A 19,813-nucleotide genomic window follows, 5' to 3' on the forward strand; every position below is an offset into this window, starting at 1 on the left:
AAGTCAGCTCAAGAATTCTAGCGTTTAACTCCAAAACTGGCACAAAAGCTGGAGTTAAACGCCCAAACTGGCACAAAAGCTGGCGTTTAACTCCAAGAAAAGTCTCTACACATGAAAACTTCAATGCTCAGCCCAAGCACACACCAAGTGGGCCCGGAAGAAGATTTCTGCATTAATTACATATTTCTGTAACCATAGGCTACTAGTTTTCTATAAATAGGACATTTTACTATTGTATTTTAGACAGGGATCTTTGGACGTTTAGTCCCTAGACCTTGGAGGCTGGCCATTCGGCCATGCTTACACTATTATCACTTTTGTATTTTCAATGGTGGAGTTTCTACACACCATAGATTAAGGTGTGGAGCTCTGCTGTTCTTCATGAATTAATACAATTACTGTTGTTCTTCTATTCAATTCACGCCTACTTCTTCTCTAAGATATTCATTTGTTCTTCAACTTGATGAATGTGATGATCCGTGACACTCATCATCATTCTCACCTATGAACATGTGCCTGACAACCACCTCTGTTCTACTAGCAATGGCTTGAATGCGTATCTCTTGGGTTTCTAATCTAAGATTGGAACCTTCGTGGTATAGGCTAGAATTATTGGCGGTCATTCTTGAGATCCGGAAAGTCTAAACCTTGTCTGTGGTATTCCGAGTAGGATCTGGGAAGGGATGACTGTGACGAGCTTCAAACTCGCGATTGTTGGGCGTGTGACAGACGCAAAAGGATCAATGGATCCTATTCCAGCATGATCGAGAACCGACAGATGATTAGTCGTGCGGTGACATCGCATTTGGAACGTTTTCACTGAGAGGACGGGAAGTAGCCATTGACAACGGTGATGCCCAACATAAAGCTTTCCATGGAAAGGAGTATGAATGATTGGAAGAAGGCAATAGGAAAGTAGAGGTTCAGGAGGAACAAAGCATCTGCATACGCTTATCTGAAATTCCAACCAAAGAATTACATAAATATCTCTATCTTTATTTTATGTTTTATTTATCTTTTAATTATCAATTCTCCATCACCATCTGAATTCGCTTGACTGAGATTTACAAGGTGACCATAGCTTGCTTTAAGCCGACAGTCTCCGTGGGATCGACCCTTACTCACGTAAGGTTTATTACTTGGACGACCCAGTGCACTTGCTGGTTAGTTGTGCGGAATTGTGACAAAGTGTGATTCACGTTTAAGAGCTCCAAGTCCTTTGGCGCCATTGCTGATGATCACAATTTCGTGCACCAACACCAAACTTAAAATTTGACACAAGACTCAAACAAGAAACACAAATTTTTTTTGTTTTTATGATTTTATTAAATATTTTTTAATATTTTTTTCCGAAATTATTTTAGAAAAATAAAATAAAGGTTGAAACAACAAAGAAGGTTACCTAATCTAAGAAATAAGATGAACCGTCAGTTGGCTAAACTCGAACAATCCCTGACAACGGTGCCAAAAACTTGGTGCGCGGAATTGTGATCACACTTTTCACAACTCCGGTACAACTAACCAGCAAGTGCATTGGGTCGTCCAAGTAATAAAACCTTACGCGAGTAAGGGTCGATCCCACAGAGATTGTCGGCTTGAAGCAAGCTATGGTTATCCTGTATATCTTAGTCAGGCGGATTCAAATGGTTATGAGGTTTTGATAATTAAAAGAAAATAAAACATAAAATAAAATAAGATACTTATGTAATTCATTGGTGGGAATTTCAGATAAGCGTTTGGAGATGCTTTATTGCTTCTGAACCTTTACTTTCCTTTTGTCTTCATCCAATCATGCGTGCTCCCTTCCATGGTAAGCTGTATGTTGGTGGATCACCGTTGTCAATGGCTACCATCCGTCCTCTCGGATGAAAAATACCAGGTACGATTTCTGTACGGCTAATCATCTATCAGTTCTCACTTGTGTCGAAATAGGATCTCTCTATCCTTTTGCACACTGTCACTGCACCCAACATTCGTGAGTTTGAAGCTCGTCACAGTCATCCCATCCCAGATCCTACTCGGAATACCACAGACAAGGTTTAGACTTTTCGGATCTCAGGAATGCTGCCAATTGGTTCTAGCCTCTACCACGAAGGTTCTAATCTCAAAGATTCAAATGCTCTATTGTCAGGAGAGGCAAGTCAAATCCGTGGATCAGAGATCTAAGAGATTATACTCCAGCTGTCGTCAATGACTACGTTGAACATCATGTAGACCGCTTGTGGTTGTTAGGGACGCGGATCTTGGCTAAGCGAGTAACAAAGATAGTGGGTGATTGTCACGGGTCACCCCTCCATTCTGACTTAACTGAATTAAGTACCAGAGTATATCTTGGAGAAGAAGTAAGCGTGAATTGAAAGAGAAACAATAGTACTTGCATTAATTCATGAAGAATAGCAGAGCTCCTCACCTTAATCTGTGAGGTGTAGAAACTCCACCGTTGGAAAATACATAAGAGAAAGAGGTCTAGGCATGGCCGTGTGGCCAGCCTCCCAAATTTGAATAATAGCATAAGCTCTCGAATACAATAGTAAAAAGTGCTATTTATACTAAACTAGTTACTAAGGATTACAGAAAATAAGTAACTAAGTGCAGATAGTGCAAAAATCCACTTCCGGGGCCCACTTGGTGTGTGCTTGGGCTGAGCATTGAACTTTACACGTGCATAGGCCTTTTCTAGAGTTAAACGCCAGCTTGGATGCCAGTTTGGGCGTTTAACTCCAGTTCTGATGCCAGTTCTGGCGTTTTACGCCAGAAAAGGGTCTCTGGCTGGCGTTGAATGCTAGTTTGGGCCATCAAATCTCAGGAAAAGTATGGACTATTAATATTGCTGGAAAGCCCAAGATGTCTACTTTCCAACGCAATTTAGAGCGCGCCAATTGGACTTCTGTTGCTCCCGAAAATCCACTTCGAGTGCAGGAGGGTCAGAATCCAACAACATCTGCAGTCCTTTCTCAGCCTCTGAATCAGACTTTTACTCAGGTCCCTTAATTTCAGCCAGAAAATATCTGAAATTAAAAAAAATACACAAACTCATAGTAAAGTCCAGAAATGTGATTTTTGCATAAAAACTAATAAAAATATAATAAAAAGTAACTAAAACATGCTAAAAACTATGTAAAAATAATGACAAAAAGCATATAAATTATCTGCTCATCAGAGAGACAGAATCTCGATAAACAAAAATTTAGAGACATATTATGAGATTCCGAACTTTCAAAATTCTTGAATCAAAAAGAAAAAGAAAGAAAGAAAGAAAGAAAATCATGAAAAAGAGAGAAAGAAAGAAAGAAAAGCAAGAAAATATCAAAAAGCAATAAGGCTCTGAGTACCAATAACTAGAGCCCAATTATATGCATGTGGTGTTTATTGTTTCAAGGAAAGGCTTGAGTAATTAAATCTGAGGGGTACCTTATCACCCAATAACTTGGGCCAACTGGCTCGGTATTATCGATTAAAAGCCCACAATATAAAGTTACCTTGAAACAAAATACTTAGAAGTCCAAAGAAACTCTGAGCATCGATCTCTAGGAAAATAAAACCCTAGTTATGTGCTTCTGGTGTGATTGTGTCAAGGAGAGGCTTGGGTAATTAAATCTGAGGGGTACTTTATCACCCGGTAACTTGAGTCAACTGGCTCGGGATTATCGATTGAAAGCCCACATTAAGACCCGTCTTGAGACAAAGCACTTAGAATCAACACTTCAAACATCTCTCCCGGTTAAAAATATAAAGTAAACGACTTCAAGGATCATATAAGTTTAAGAGGAGTTTCATAATACCATTCGAATTCGAGTTTTTGAAAATTCTTGATTCCCAAGATTACAAGATTCATTAAGATAAGAGAAGACCATTTATGATCACAGAGATTATTAAAAAACTCCATTATTGAGTTGGACTTGAATGTACAAACATATTCAATTCTTCTTCATTAAGTTTAACCCTATTTTCTTTTCTTTTTGCTTGAGGACAAGCAAAGTTTTAAGTTTGGTGTTGTGATGTGTTCGTATCTTTAGTAGTTTTTCTTGCATTCTTTTTATATTTTCATTAAGCTAATTAGAGTTTCTTTCATCTACACTGATTGATTTGAGGTATTTTTTGTTGCTAATATATTTTCTTAGTACTTTCAAGAAAATACAAGAAGCACCATCCAAGGCATAGGAGTTTTCATGCAACACCTCCCAAGAAGCATATGAGCTGGCGTTTAACACTAGCCATTGGCGTACAGTGCCTCCCAAGAAGCAGAGAAGCTGGCGTGCAATGCCTTTGAAGACACCAGAGAAGTAGCATGCACCGCCAAAGAATGGCGTGTAATGCCATGAAGCCCAGCAAGCCATGAAATCAAGTTGGCATGCAACGCAGGGAGTAGAATGTAATGCCTTCAACAATGCAGAGAAGCTGGCGTGCAATGCCACCACAAGGGCATGTAGCACCTTTTACCAAGAAGAAGCAGGCATGCAACGCCTAAAAAGGGCGTGTAATGCCTTCAAGGAAGACAAGAAGTTGGTGTTCCACGATACAATGCCAAGTGCAATGCCAAGCCCAAGCCCACAAGAAGTTGGTGTGCCATGCCACAATGCCAAGTGCAACACCAATCAAGGCCCACTCCCAAGAAATGTAATTTCCATCAATATTAAGGAAGATTTTGTTAAGATATGATTTTGTTTGATTTGGTTTTTAATTAGGATTTAAATTATTGTTGTTAGTTATCTTATTCTTCCTAAAAAATAAAATAAGATTTACTTTTGAATTTGAATTTTAGGTAGACATAGGGTATAAATAAGTGAACATCATTCACAGAGAGGGAATTCCATCAAAACCCCTTTAGCATAGTTTTCATCTTTTTCCATGAGTAACTAATTCCTTTTTGTTAAGGGTTAGAAGCTCTGTTTTCTTTTTCATGAATTATTAATCTAAGTGTTTTATTTTATTTTAAAGTATGCATTAACCTATTTTCAAGATTGAGTTTTCAGTCTTCATTCTTTAAAGGCTAAAAGTATTGAAAAATATTCTAATTCTATTTTGGATTCTGTTATTACTTTGAAAATTTTGATATCAGAATTAGCTTGAAAGCTCTCTCATAACTTTTTAACTTGACTAGGAATAGTATTTTAAAGAGTGTGCGACTTTTTCATTCTTATAATTCTCAACTATTTAGGACTAGTTTTGAATATGTGACATCTAATTTGAACTAGAACTATTTTTTTATTATTATTTGAATTTAAATCAAAATTTTGCTAAACCTTTTTTTAATTGGTTAACCAAGGAATTAGTGATTAGTTAATTAAAGAGAAATTGAATTGTCAAGGAATTGGAATTCAATTATATATGATTTGTTATGAAAAGATCTTTACATGCATTAAAATAGATAATCACATGGATTAATATTTCTGGAAAATAAACATCTCTAAAACCTTTAACATTATTCTTAATCACTGCTTTCTCTCAATCAAATACACGTTCATTACTACCTCCACAAGCGTCCAGCATTCAAGATTCATTCAAAGTTTCAAGCAAGACACTGTTCCAACTTTCAATAATCTAGGTTTAATTGATTTAATTAGTGATTTAATATGATTTTTGCTTGCTCAATCCCGTAATACTCGTAGGAATGATATCCACTCACCGTGCTATTACTTGATTCGATCTAATGCACTTGCCAGTATCTGAGTACATTCAATTTACGCTCGTCAATGGCAGCACCACGAGCAACCCTTCACGACGGCGAGGAGAAGATGAATAATGATAATAGGGTCGAGTAGAGAAGAAGAGGAATGACGACACCCACAGTCTGTAATCACCAGCGACGATAGCACCCTCTACTTGAGGAAACGAGTTCGACGATGAGCTTGAAGTGAATGCTGACAAGAGGAATGATGAATAGGGTTAGGTTTGGAATAAAATTGTAGTTTCAAAAAGGGGGTTTCAAAAGCTGAGTGACGGAATCGAGCGAGAAGCCACTACGGATTCGATGAAAGTTGGTTGGAGCAAGAAAGGCTGGAGAAAGAATGCCAAGAGTGATGATACTGTAGTTCAATGCGCACCTTTTCCTCCTTTTTACCTCTCTTCAATTTTAGTTTTCTATATTAAACCCAGGCCTACGTGTAGTGCTAATTAACAATAACAAGTTAACATATACAACATACACTTTCACTTTTTTTTTCTATTTTATTTATCACTTTTAATTTCTTTTTTCTATTTCATTTTTAATTTGTTATTATTATTTTATATATTTAAATTAATTTATTAGATTAAAATATGAGATTAAAAAAGTAATTGAGGACTAAATTAACCCAATAAAATTATTTTAAAAGCATATAATATTTTTATTTATCAAATTACAAATTAATATCAAATAGATTCTTTTAGGTCATGCAATAAAACTATGGTCATAGATTTATTTTAGTTCATCGTTTTATAAAACTGTGACTATATACCTTTTTAGATCACTTTTTAAAACTGTGACCATAGATCCATTTAGGTCACGCATTAAAATCATGATTATACACCCTTTTTAGGTTACCGTTTTATAAAATCATGACTATAGATCTTTTTAGGTTACTCTTTAAAACTGTGACTATAGCTCACTTTAGATCACATTTCATAACTGTGACCATAGATCCCTTTAGGTCACGCACTAAAATTGTGACCATAGACCCTTTTTAGGTCACTGTTTTATAAAACCGTTACTATAGACCCTTTTAGGTGACTCTTTAAAAACCGTGACCATAGATCTCTTTAGATCACACTTTGAAACCGTGATCATAGACCCTTTAGGTCACACTTTATAACCGTGACCATAGATCCCTTTAGGCCATGTGCTAAAACTGTGACCATAAGCTCTTTTTAGGTCACTGTTTTGTAAAATCGTAACTATAGACCCTTTTAGGCTTTAAAATTGTGATCATAGATCTCTTTAGGTCACGCTTCAAAGCTGTAACCATAGACCTCTTTAGGTCACTGTTTTATAAAATCACCACTATAGACCCTTTTAGGTCACTTTTTAAAACTGGGATCATAGACCATTTTAGATCACTCTTTAAAATCGTAACCATAGATCCTTTTAGGTCACCATCTTTTTTAAAAACTATAACCATAGGTGCTTTTTGGTCACGTATTTTAACCATGACAATAGAATGCATGACTTAAATTATTTTATTAAAAAAAGGTCACCCTTCAAAACTGTAACTATAAATATTTATGGTCAGATTTTTTAAAAAAAACAATGACTAAAAGTTATTTTTTTAAGTTACAACAAAAAACCATGATCATAGGGGTCTATAGTCACAATTTCAAATGTGACCAAAAAGACCGTAATTTTAGACCAAAAATATTATAGTATCTTTCTTTTTTCTCCTCTTTGTTATTCTTTTTTCCTTTCTTTTATGATTTTTTCTCTTTCTCCTTCATCATTATCGTCGTTGTCATCATCAACGACATCGTTTTTTTCTTCATTTGTGTTTTTTTTTCTTGTTTTATTTATCTTCTTTGTTTGTTTATTTATTTGTATATTTTAAAAAATTTTATGAAGGAGAAGAATAAAGAAGAAAAACAAAATATAAAAAATGATGTTGATAATATAAAAAATATTATTATAAAAAAAAAATAGAAGAATGATATCGAAATTTTTTATATAAAATACATAAATGAAATATAGTATGATGTCGAAATTCATTATATAACAAAAACTTATCAGGATAAACACAAAATTTGAATTGTTCTCTACGATACATTGTGAAACACATTGTTATTTAAGATTTAGGAGTATACAATTCAACTTTAAAATAATTTTATTTAGATAAAATCTTCTATTTTTAAATCAAAACATAAGATATAAATTTTTTTTGTATCAATAACAAAACATGAAAAAGAAAAAGAACATATTGGAAGAAAGATAAAAAAGATAAAAGATAAAGAAAAAGAAGTAGTAGAAGAAGAAGATACGTTGGGAGAAATTTCGATGTAATGGTTGAGAAATTTTGATGCTATTTTAAAAAAAATTAGGTGCTATTTTTATTTCTAATAACTTATAATTAGTTAAGAATTTTTTTATCACCGTTAAGAAATTTTGTTGTCAAAATTAAAAATTTCTTCTGTCAAACTTAAAAAATTTTGATGTTATTTTTTGATAAATATTGCACAATTTTAAATTCTTCTCTTTCTCATCATCATCATCTTTTTCTTCTTCATCTTCTTCTTGTTTTATCTTCTCATAACTTTTCTTATCTTTATTTTTGTTCTCTTGAAAATAATAAAAAAAAAAGAAAAAATCAAACAAAAATAAAAAAAATAAAAAATGCTACAATAACATCTAAAGGAGGAGAAGGAAAAAAAAACATAACAACAAACAACATCAATAAAAAAATGATGAAGAGGAGGAAATACGCAAAGAAAAATAAAGGAGAAATATGAAGAAAAAGATGTGTAATTTATGCACATCTTATGCGAATAATTTTTGTTAGGTTTGGTCCAATTTGATTGAATTTGATTTACAAAAATACTTAAATGTATAATAAAACTCATATGGTAATATAAGCTTTGCAATTAAGTAAGAAATTATGACTACTTAAATAATTATTTAAAAAATATATAGAATAATCGATATTTAATAATGTTAAAAGTAAAAGAAAAAGGATAATTATTGTGAGGTTACTATGTGTTTATAACATGTAGCAGAAGTAATAAAAGTAATTTTAAATATCTATTTTATTCTAATAATATAGATTATATCCAAATACTTGAGTACATTAGTAAAAATAAATTTTCTCTTTCGATGGTACAAAGACGCTATGTATATTCACGTTGAGACCAACTTTTTCTTTTAACTCTTTGACCAATGAATATCTAATCTAAATTGAGAAAACTTCATTTGTAACTCTTTGCATATCATAAAATTCTTCTCCAAAAAATATGCTCACATATATTTGTATATCTAAAGGTAAATGAATAAAACTCTTTTGTTACCTACCTTTACTCTTATCCAGTGACGGATCCAGAAAATTTTAGGAGTGGGGGCAAAAATATATATACTAAAATAAATTTTATTGAATATTATTAATTATATAGAGATATAAAAATAAAAAATAGTTAATGAACACTTTCTTTCTTAAAATACTATTCTTTATATATAATTTATAAAAACATAATTTTTTATTTCTAAAACTTAAACTTAAAATATTTTAATTAAATTATACATAACTTATTATCTTAACTAATTTTTTTATGCACACTTAATAATAAAAGATTGAATCAATTGGCACATTAGCGCCTAATGATACACTAATATTTATAATTTGAAACTAAAATTATATATAAATACTAAAAAAATTAAATCTTTATATAAAAAGTATGTTTATATAAAATAATAAAAACTTAATTTACAATTTTTTTTCTTTCTTTCTTTTTAAAGTAATTAAATTTGTTATATATTTTTTAATTTAATTTTGATATAATGTTAGAAGAAAGATTTTATATATCTGTTTAATTATGTATTGTAATTAAAATATTTTTTCATTATTATTTTTAAAAATAAAAAATATATTCTAAATTAGTAAATTAATTAATTTATTTTAAAATTTTATATGCAACATAAGTATATATAATAGAATAAAAAATAAAAAATAAGTAATAAAGATGAATAAATTGAGAATAAAATAAAATATATAAAGTCATGAAAAGAATAAAATATTAGATTAATACCTAAACTATAATTGTTTGAATTAAAATTTGTAATTGAAAATATTAAAAAGAGAAACAATGAAATTGAAAGATACATAGAATTATGGAGAGCTATATAAAAAAACATGGAGAATTTAAAATTTACTTTTTGATGAAGAGAAGATGATCACTAAATAAGAAATAGAAAAAGAAAGCTGAAAATATAAAAATAAGAAGAGGGTTTAAAGGAATAAAAGAGTGACGGTACAAAAATTAAATTTGATTAGGTTATAGTCAAAATAATAAAGAAATAAAAAAATAAATTTAAGACTTTGGCCAATTAAATTTAGTTTATTTGTAATAGGATCATTTAAAATTTAAAGTGAACCATATTATATATATATATATATATATATATATATATATATTTAAAAAAAAAATAAAAAATACAATGGGGCAAGTGCCCCCTCATGGTTGTTCCTCGGTCCGTCCCTGCTCTTATCATACATATACTATGAAGCGCAGACACTTTGTTGAGTTGCCATATTTGCGTATCTGACACGATACTCATTCGACACGCGTGTCTGCTATTTCAACGGTATCTTAATAAAAAATAAAAAATTCTTTTCCGGACATACTTGAACATACCTAAATACCATCATGTGTTAGTGTATCCAACCTTATTCTTAATATGTATTCTTGAAATAAATTCAGAAATAGTATATATTATTATTTATTAAAACAAAAAATATTTTAAATACTTTATATAATTAAAATAAAACATTAAAAATATTTAAAAAATTAATTTATATTTTATATCAATAAAAATATCAAAATATCATTAAAAAGTACTTTATATTTTATATATATGTGTGTTTTTGTATCTTATAAGATTTTAAAATTCGTGTATCAACGTATCTCATATCGTGTTATATATATATATATATATATATTATGAGATTTGTTATTGATTTTAAGATTAAATCTTATCTTATCTAATTTTAAATTAAAATCTTATGAATTATATCATATCACAATTCAATTTAAAACAGAACCAGTTAGAATCTCATCCAAACATAGAATTCAAATTTAGAAATAGAAAAACTAATTATTTTAATATTCTCAATTATTATATTATTATTATATTCTTGGTGCTAACAAAGAATACAATAATATTTTATTTGATCAAATTAAAATAACAATTAAATAATTTCTTAGCAAAGATCAGAATACTTGTTAGTGTGTGACCTCATAAGTTTAATACTAAGCGGATAGTAAATTAGTCATACTAAATTTACTAATCAAGGTTGGCATATAGTAATACTCCTTAACGACCCGATAGTATGATGTAATATATTTTTACTAAGAACCAAAGCAGAATAAAGTATAATTTCTTCCATTTTTCGAACTCTTGGTTAACCTTTAGGGTATGATTTAATTATCTAACTCTAACATATTACCATTATTATAATGAATCGTGGATGATCTAAAATATTCATTTCTTCATTCATTTAATTTTTTTGGCCAAGATTTTATTCATCTCAGTCATTATAATCATAGAACTCAAACTATTTAACTCATACCCAATATCCATTAAACTAGCACCTTAGGGTATTAGGTATCCAAAATTAAAGTATGAAAAATAAATTGTTAATTACTATGATAGTCGGGAGTCAAAGGAACTCTAGTACATGTTCATCTTGAGAATATCCTATTGACAAATTTGCAATAATTATAACTATTAGGAATTCTCAAAGTGAGCCAGTTCAATATAATGGTCATATCTTTATATGAGATACATTATTCTTCATCCAATGAAAACCATTATATACATATTGACCAATTCGGATTATTAATGTTCATTTTAATAATTTTATGAGCAAGAAAAATTTAGATTAAATTATAAAATATTTATCTCTCATTATTATAATCACTTATCATAATGATAAATCTCTAAATTTAATCAAAAATTTTATTATATGGATTTATCTATCATGTGTCCTAAGACTGTGTTTGTTTACAGGTACGGGACACTAAGACAGGAACACAGAGACACAAAATCGTATTTGACAGATGAGACATGGACAGAGATATTGTGTCTAAAGACACTGAATTAGTGTATTTTATGTCTATCCTAACAGAAAAAAACACAAAAATACTAATAAGAGATACAATTTATTTTTTATTTTTTCTTTTATTATTTTTGTTGATTTTTTACAATTATATTTTTTATTATTATATTTTTTCTAAAGTTTTTGAATGAAAAAAAATTAGACTTTTTATAATTTGTTCTAGTTTATCATCAAATAAAATAAAAGAACACTAATTTTTGTGTTTCTATTCTTTGTGTTTTATTTTCAGTGTCTTATTTCGTTATATTCTAAAAATCAAATGCAGCCTAAAGCTGAAGTTAAGATTATAAAACAAAATTTTTTTTATTGAAAATATAAAAAAATTAAAATTTTTAATATATTTATAAATATTTAAAATTTTTTACTAATAGTAAGTTTATAATGTGTATTTAAGACATATGTTAGCTAAATTTTTATTATATTAATCTTTTAATATAATAATAATAAGAAATTATTTGACACATGATACAGTATATTATAATCGTATTTTTTATTTTAAATAATTATAAACTAATTTTTTATTATTTTAGATTGTTATTTTTTGGTTTAATTACTCTGTTGGTCCCTATAGTTTCGCAAAATTTTTAATTAAGTCTCTATACTTTTTTTCCTTTTAATTGAGTATTTGCACTAATTTTTTTAATTGAGTCCCTACACTTTTTTTCCTTTTATTTGAGTTCTTACATCAATTTTTTTTAGTTGGATTCCTATACAATTAAGCCAATTACTATCAAAAAGGACCTAATTGAAAAACAAATTTGGTGCAGGGACTCAATTAAAAGGAAAAACAATATATGGACCTAATTAAAATTTTCATAAAATTATAGAGAACAACAGAGTAATTAAATTTTATTTTTTTAATAAGCTAACTAATTTCGAGAAAATTATATTGTCATTATTAATTATTTTTCGGGTTAAGTACTGTTTTGGTCCCTAAAGTTGAGCGTAAAAATTGAAACCGTCCCTCATCTAATTTTCGATTTAGAATTGCCCTTAACATTTTTTTTCGTATTAAAATCGTCCTTTTGAATAAAATTTTTTATGTTATTCCTAAACTACCATTATTCCTATTTTAATAATAAAAGTTATAAAATTAAAAAAAAAAAAGAAAACGCGTTTTGGATGGGGGGAACGCGTGTTTTGGGTGGGGGAGGGAGATGGAGGAAGAAAAGGGTATACGAAGAGGGAGGGAAGAGGGGGAGGGGGAAGGGGAAGGGGGACGGCGCCGGCGCCGACGCCGGCGAAGCTTGGAGCTGCCATCGTCGAAAGAAAGGAGAGAAAGGGATACAGAGAAGCGGGGATTGGGGAGAGAAAGAAGGGGGGGGGGAGAAACAGGGAGGAGGGGGGAGAGAAGGGATCCTCGCCGCCGCCGCACCTCGTCGCTCCTCGCCGACGCCGCCGACGCCGTTCCTCGCCCTCGTCGTCACTGCCTCGCCCTCGCGCCGCCGCCGTGCCCTCGCGCCTCGCCATCCTCGTCGTCGCCGTGACCTCCTCGTCGTCGTCGGTTTCCGCTTCGCTGCTCCTTGCCGCCTCTGCTTCTTGCTTCGATCTCTGTTTCTGCTTCGTCTTTTGCTTCTTCTGCTTCTTGATTTGTTGAATCTTTGATTTGTTGAGTCATTGTTGATTGATTGATTTTGTTCTTGTTTTGATTTTTGAATTGTTGTTGGTTTTCTTGATTTCTGAATTTCTTGATTTCTGAATTGTTGTTTGCTGTTGATGGAAGAAGTTTGCTGATTGATCTCTGTTTATTGTTTGCTGTTGTGTTGGTGGTGGTGTTGGTGTTGGTGTTGGTGGTGGTGTTGGTGCTGGTTGTGGCGGTAGTGTTGGTGCTAGTTGTGGCGGTGGTGGAAGAGGTAATTGTTGGTAGTGGTGAGAGTATTTTTGTCCAAAAAAAATTATAAGGATGATTTTAATACGAAAAAAAACGTTATGGACGATTCTAAATCGAAAATTAGATGAGGGACGGTTTCGATTTTTACGTTCAACTTTAGGGACCAAAACAGTACTTAACCCTTATTTTTCCGGGTTCCCTCAGTATACATGTTAATGTTATACACAGTTACACACAGAAAATGCTATTCATAACCGAGAGAGTGATCTGAATAGGATAAAACTGAATAACAAAATTAGGACGGTTTGAAAAGTTTTAAAAGTAATTTTTTGTTTGAGTTTTTAACTTATGAAAAGTAGTAATATAAATGTTTGGTGCAATTTTCAAAACTAAATTGTGACTTTCTAAGAAGCTATTTAAAAACTTATAGAGAAGTTAAAAAAATGACTTCTCTCATAATGCTAATACTTTTTATCATATTTTTAAAAAATAAATATTTTTAGAATTAAAAATCAAAATATAAAATAACTTATTTATAAGCTACTTTTAATATAATCATTTATTATTTAAATTATTTTTTAAAAAGAGTTTAAAATTAAATTGTTTACCAAACTGGACTTTAAAATTGATTTATTTATAACTGGTTATATATTAATCGAATTCTTAAACGCAAGTACATGTACATCCAAATTTATATATTTTTCATTCAAAAATTGACTATTTGTTTTATTCGTATAAATATAAATTGTCTATTTTTTATTTTCTTTTTTTGGCGGGGTTAAAAGTTTTACTTAAAACAATTAAGACTATTCGTCAAAGCCTACTCTCTCACCGTCTCACGGGCATAAACAAGAATGCGAATGGCTACAAAGACACACCATTGCTAAAATTCAAAACAAGGAATACAGCATAAGGGGTACTACTGTAATTACACACCCCAACGCAAAACGTGGCGTCAGAAGACAGGACCAACAACAGCTGTTACAGTTTCTGTTCATCCTATATTCTCAATCTTGCCCTCCAACCTTCCTTTGCAATTACAACACAGTGCCACTTCCTCTCTCTCCTTTCTCTCACTCTCATCTCTCTCTCTCCTCACCGGTTAGCTAAAGTTTTACGTTTCCCGATCTCTCTCTTCTCTCACGCGCTTCTCATTCTCACCTTCGCCACGCGACAATGGCGGTTTCAGCTCCAACGCTTCTTCTCTAGAGACTGTAAAAGAGTTTCAGTTTTTCCTTTTTTTTTTAGCTACAATGCCGTTTTGTTCCAGCTAGAAAAGAGCATCTTCGATTTTCTCGAACAGATTCGAACTTCGGGAGAGAGAGAGAGAGAGAGAGAGAGAGAGAGAGAGAGAGAGAGAGAGAGAGAGAGAGAGAGAGAGAGAGAGAGATTCATTTTCTCGTTCAGCTCCCGTTGCGTTCGGTTGTTGGAACCTTCTTTTCGGGTGACGTTACCGAGAAAAAGGAAAAAGAGAAGTGAGTTAGGTTCTTGTGGCTTTTGGATTGGGGCTTTTTTAGAAGGGTTTTTTGTAGTTACTATTTTGCCCCTAGGGTTCGTGGAGTTTTCGATTTTAGGAGATGAATCGCAGTTTCAGGGCTCAAGAATCGCAAATGCAAGGTGCATTGAAGCAGAGGCAGCAACAATTTGGGGGTTTGAGGGGTTCTTCTGCCGCGAAAGAGAAGGACGAGGAACTCGCATTGTTCCTTGAGATGAAGAAACGCGAGAAGGAGCGCAACGATCTTCTGCTTCACACCTCAGAAGAGTTCGATTCAGCTCTCGGTATAGATTTCATGTTCAGAGTTTCTTCGTTGTTTTTTTTAATTATTTTCTAATGTTTAGATGACTTTAGTTGACTGAGATTAGTGGCCTTTGAACTTGGATAAGTAATTATTTCGAGGTTTGGTGAAGAACAGCATAATGCTCAGTAATTTCTTTAATGGTTTGCAGGTTCAAATTCGAATCTGAGTACTTCTCCAATATTCAACATTTCTTCATCAACGCCGGCACCTATGAGGAAGACCGGTGCTGATGATTTTCTCAATTCTGAAAATGATAAAAATGATTATGACTGGTATGTTCTTACCTTTCTATTTATGGCTTGCCTAATTTTTATCCAACGCGTTTATCTTGCTTGCCAATTGCCATTGTGTTTATTAGTGTCAATTATGGAGTTTTAAGTTTCTTTTGTTGGCATTTCTTTTTCCTTTTTATGGGACCTTAGATCCCTAAGCATTGTTTTTCAATTTAACAGTGTTTTTTGCCGGTATTCGACCCTGTCTTGCATAGATTTGCACTATTGTCATATTTTTCTGAGTTATACACGGTACCATTGTTGGTGTTGCCTGCTTTCATTTCCATATTCACCAAAAGATATTTCATATTTATAAGTATATGGATTTTGATTTTGTTATTTGAGTTTCCTCCTTTTTGGGGGAACTAGATGTGATGTCCCTTCCACCTTGAACCTTGCTTGTTTTAAGGCTTGATGTGATTATAAATAGTGACTTTCTTCAAGTGAGTAGCTTTGAAATTCTTCACAAAAAGTCAGCACACATTATGTTCTTTGAGAAAATGATAAAATGAAGCTCTTGATATCTGAAAAAAGATTAATTCAACTTGGAAGCAACAACAGCTTGTGCAATTCTTTCTCAAAAGATGAATCTGAGTTCTTGTTCATCTCCCAAAGAAATAGAGAATAATGTAGAATAATGGAAGAATTTCAAAATTTTTTTAAAAAGATCTTTAAAAACTGTTAAGAATTAGTTGTAGGTTGGGATGATGAGGTTGTGTTTGCTTTTTTCTTTATTTGACTATACACTTTTTTTCAATTGCTTATCCACTTTTTAAGTTTTCATAATTATGATGATAAAGGCATTGTTAGTCGATTTTTTGGCAGTCCCCATAATAAAATTTGAGAAGCATATGGCTAACTTATATGCTTTGATGAGAAATGAATTTGTTAGCCAATTTGGAAAGCAACAGATTCTTAATTATTCCGCATTCAAGATTCAAGAAGAAGGTCTCCATACAATGGATGAATCATTTGGGACAACGCTTAGGCTTTACCATGCTTGCTAAGATCTTTCCAATAACATGACCTTCTAGCTTAATTCTTTTATTGGTCCCAAAATTACAGTTAAGAATGCAATTCGAAACCCATTAGCACAGTTAAGAATCTTTTGGGTTTACAAATAAGACATCAGAACTCTAAAACTGACCAAATTACCACTTATAACAAAAGCTTCAAAATTAATTAAACTATCTGGAAATTAAATAGGTAATCCTGCTACTAATATTGCTGGTTTCTGTTACCACATGTAATTTAGTATCTGTCCTCCTACACTTGTTACTGACTTCGCCTGTTTAAGTTATGTATATGCTAGTGATGATTTTTGTTTGCATTGACACTTATCATGGTTATTGTAAATCTTTTCAGGCTTTTAACTCCTCCTGGTACTCCTCTTTTTCCATCTCTGGAGATGGAATCTCGAAAGACTGTTATGAGTCAGCTTGGAACTCCAGCTGCACGTCCCACAGCAGTAAAATCTAGAGTAAGCAGCTACTTCAGATCATGTGAATTGTCTTATCAATCAAATGGCAGGCATTCACCATTTGTGTCTGATTTGACATTGTTAATGAAATTGTAATTTTCCTTATAAGTTCGTATTTTGAGTGAACTTCTGTTTGAATGTCATTATTTTGCAGTATCCTGACAATTGACAAACTTGACTTTAAGCTGAAAAAGGTGATTTGCTTAAAAATGTGCAAGCAAATTTCTCTGTTTTTCTACCGTATAGTCAAATGCTTGACTAGAAATGACTTATTATATGTATTCCCTAAGAACCCTTGCTTTGAGTGTCGCACTATGGCAAATATGCATTGATCTCATTGTTATCTTCGAGTCAATTTATAAGTCTTGGTTTTTACCTTTTATAAGGATAAGAAAATTGTTGATGCTCTATTGTTGTACTCTTTTTTTTTTTTAAATAATAAAGTAGGGTTCTTTTAGTGCTTTGCTGAAACATTTGTCCAATGCCATTGATTTTTCTATTTTGCTGATGCCACGAACTGGGATAAAGCTTGGTTGTCTGTTTTAGTTTCAGGTTTTTTTTTTTTTCCTTATATTTGTTTCCTTGTGGTTTTATAGTTGGCAAATCCTCAGTCTGAGCCTGCTGGCAGGACAAACTTAGTATCTAAACAATCAGCTTCCTCCCCATTGAGCTCTTCAAGTGGTGGAACAAGGAGGCCATCTTCGTCAGGAGGTCCTGGATCACGGCCTGCAACTCCTACTGGCCGTCCTACCTTGACCACAACTTCAAAACCATCAAGGCCTTCAACACCTACTCGGGCTACTTTATCTTCATCTAGGACTACAGTTCCTACATCCAAGACTATAATTTCCACAAACAGGTCGGCAGTTTCTGCCACCAAGACTTCCACCTCTGCTACTAAGATCGCAACTCCTGCAGCTAAATCCACCATTCCATCAAGATCCTCTACCCCTTTGTCAAGATCTACAGCAAGATCATCAACACCAACTAGCCGACCTACTTTGCCTCCTTCCAGGTCCACATCAAGAGCATCTACCCCTACTCGGCGACCATTGACACCATCAAGTGAACTCAATGTTTCTTCGTCTTCAATTAAGATTCCTTCAAACTCCAGGCCAGCTTCTGCAACATCAAGGCAGCCTGCTACTGCAACATCAAGGCAGCCAGCCCCTGTGACATCAAGGCAGCCAGCTCCTGTGACATCAAAGCCGGTACCGTCACGTGGCACTTCACCAACAGTGAGATCTAGACCATGGAAGCCATCTGAAATGCCAGGTTTTTCACTTGATGCTCCACCCAACCTAAGGACAACACTTCCTGATAGGCCACTGTCAGCAACTAGGGGCAGGCCTGGAGCACCTACTTCTCGGTCTTCATCTATTGAGCCTGCTTCCACTGGAAGACCCAGACGGCAATCGTGTTCTCCTTCAAGGGGGCGATCATCCAATGGAATTGCTCACATCAGCGGAAATTCTATGCCAGCAGTTAGCCGTGGGCATTCCAAAGTGAATGATAATGTCAGTCCTGTTGTAATAGGGAACAAAATGGTCGAGAGGGTAATAAATATGCGAAAACTAGCACCACCAATGTCTGATGACAAAAACTCTCCCCTTAGTAATTTGTCTGGCAAGTCCACTTCATCTCCAGATAGCTCGGGCTTTGGAAGAACACTTTCAAAGAAGTCCTTGGATATGGCTATTAGGCACATGGTATGTATCTTCCCAACATTTTATGCACTAGATGAAAATAACTATGTTAAAAATTTCAATGCTGCAATCTGTAGTTAATTAGTGAGTGCATGGCATTTCAAGATTGAGAGATTTTATGGCATCAAAGTACCTTCATTCTATTTTGGAAATAGATTCTCTCAATTGATGTTGTCAAGCGATTTCTTACGATATAATATCTTCTCTCTCATGTTTTTTCTCTTAGTCTTATTTAAAGAGTGTATAGTGAGAGATTATGCTTGACAATTGAGAGAATCCATTTCCCATTCTATGATGATTTTGCTTAATTATTGAATTGGATAGATTTTTTCTAGCAATATAATCCTTCTCTCACCAATTTACTTGTTTCTCATTGGATAGGATATAAGGAGAACAATTCCAGGCAATTTACGGCCATTAATGACAAACATTCCAGCTTCTTCTTTGTATAGCGTGAGGTCAGGTCCTCAGCGTGGTCGAACAATTAGTGTTTCAGGCATTTCAGGATCTCCTCATGCTACAAGCAGTAACGCCAGTTCTGAAGTGAGTGTAAACCAAAATGGTCTTTGTTTAGATAGTAGTGAAGTAGATGATGATATAGGCAGCGAGAGATGTGGCCAGTCTCCTGCCAGTGTAAGAGGCAGGTAAACTGTTCTACGTTCTCACATAGGAAACTGCATATACCTACAAATTAGTACCAGTGTTCTTATCCTTAGTTTCAGCCATATCGGATTTGCATATGGAGCTAACATTGCTTCTACTTATGTAAAGCTTATTGAAAGTGATGTAACATCATGTAATGGGTATCTCTGATTTAGGTAGATTGCTTGTATGTCATTGTTATGGAGGCAGAAACAAGCTGAGGTTAATATTCTATTTTATGGAAATTTGGCTCATTATCTTCAATCCATTAGCTATATCTTTTTGTAAATGCAT

The 19,813-nt window shown here is 32.9% G+C and overlaps 1 protein-coding gene across 1 annotated transcript; it reads left to right on the forward strand.

The window, feature by feature from the left end:
- The first annotated feature begins 14,394 nt into the window (after window positions 1-14,394).
- LOC107622862 (uncharacterized) lies at window positions 14,395-19,790 on the forward strand. The gene is made up of 5 exons (XM_016324916.3): window positions 14,395-15,399; window positions 15,568-15,691; window positions 17,057-17,171; window positions 17,768-18,880; window positions 19,259-19,790. The coding sequence occupies exons 1-5, from the start codon at window positions 15,198-15,200 to the stop codon at window positions 19,523-19,525; spliced, it is 1,821 nt and encodes a 606-aa protein (XP_016180402.1). The 5' UTR covers window positions 14,395-15,197; the 3' UTR covers window positions 19,526-19,790.
- The last annotated feature ends 23 nt before the right edge of the window (window positions 19,791-19,813 follow it).

Source organism: Arachis ipaensis, chromosome B10, assembly GCF_059453495.1.
Source record: "Arachis ipaensis isolate K30076 ecotype BB chromosome B10, ASM5945349v1, whole genome shotgun sequence".
Taxonomy (NCBI): domain Eukaryota; kingdom Viridiplantae; phylum Streptophyta; class Magnoliopsida; order Fabales; family Fabaceae; genus Arachis; species Arachis ipaensis.

What these genes read in the sequence shown, in the direction of transcription:
- LOC107622862 (XM_016324916.3), top strand. Translation starts at nt 15,198, where the DNA reads ATGAATCGCAGTTTCAGGGCTCAAGAATCGCAAATGCAAGGTGCATTG. An exon ending in AGAGTTCGATTCAGCTCTCG is followed by an intron (nt 15,400 to 15,567) that starts GTATAGATTTCA and finishes AATGGTTTGCAG; the next exon opens with GTTCAAATTCGAATCTGAGT. An exon ending in ATATGGCTATTAGGCACATG is followed by an intron (nt 18,881 to 19,258) that starts GTATGTATCTTC and finishes CTCATTGGATAG; the next exon opens with GATATAAGGAGAACAATTCC.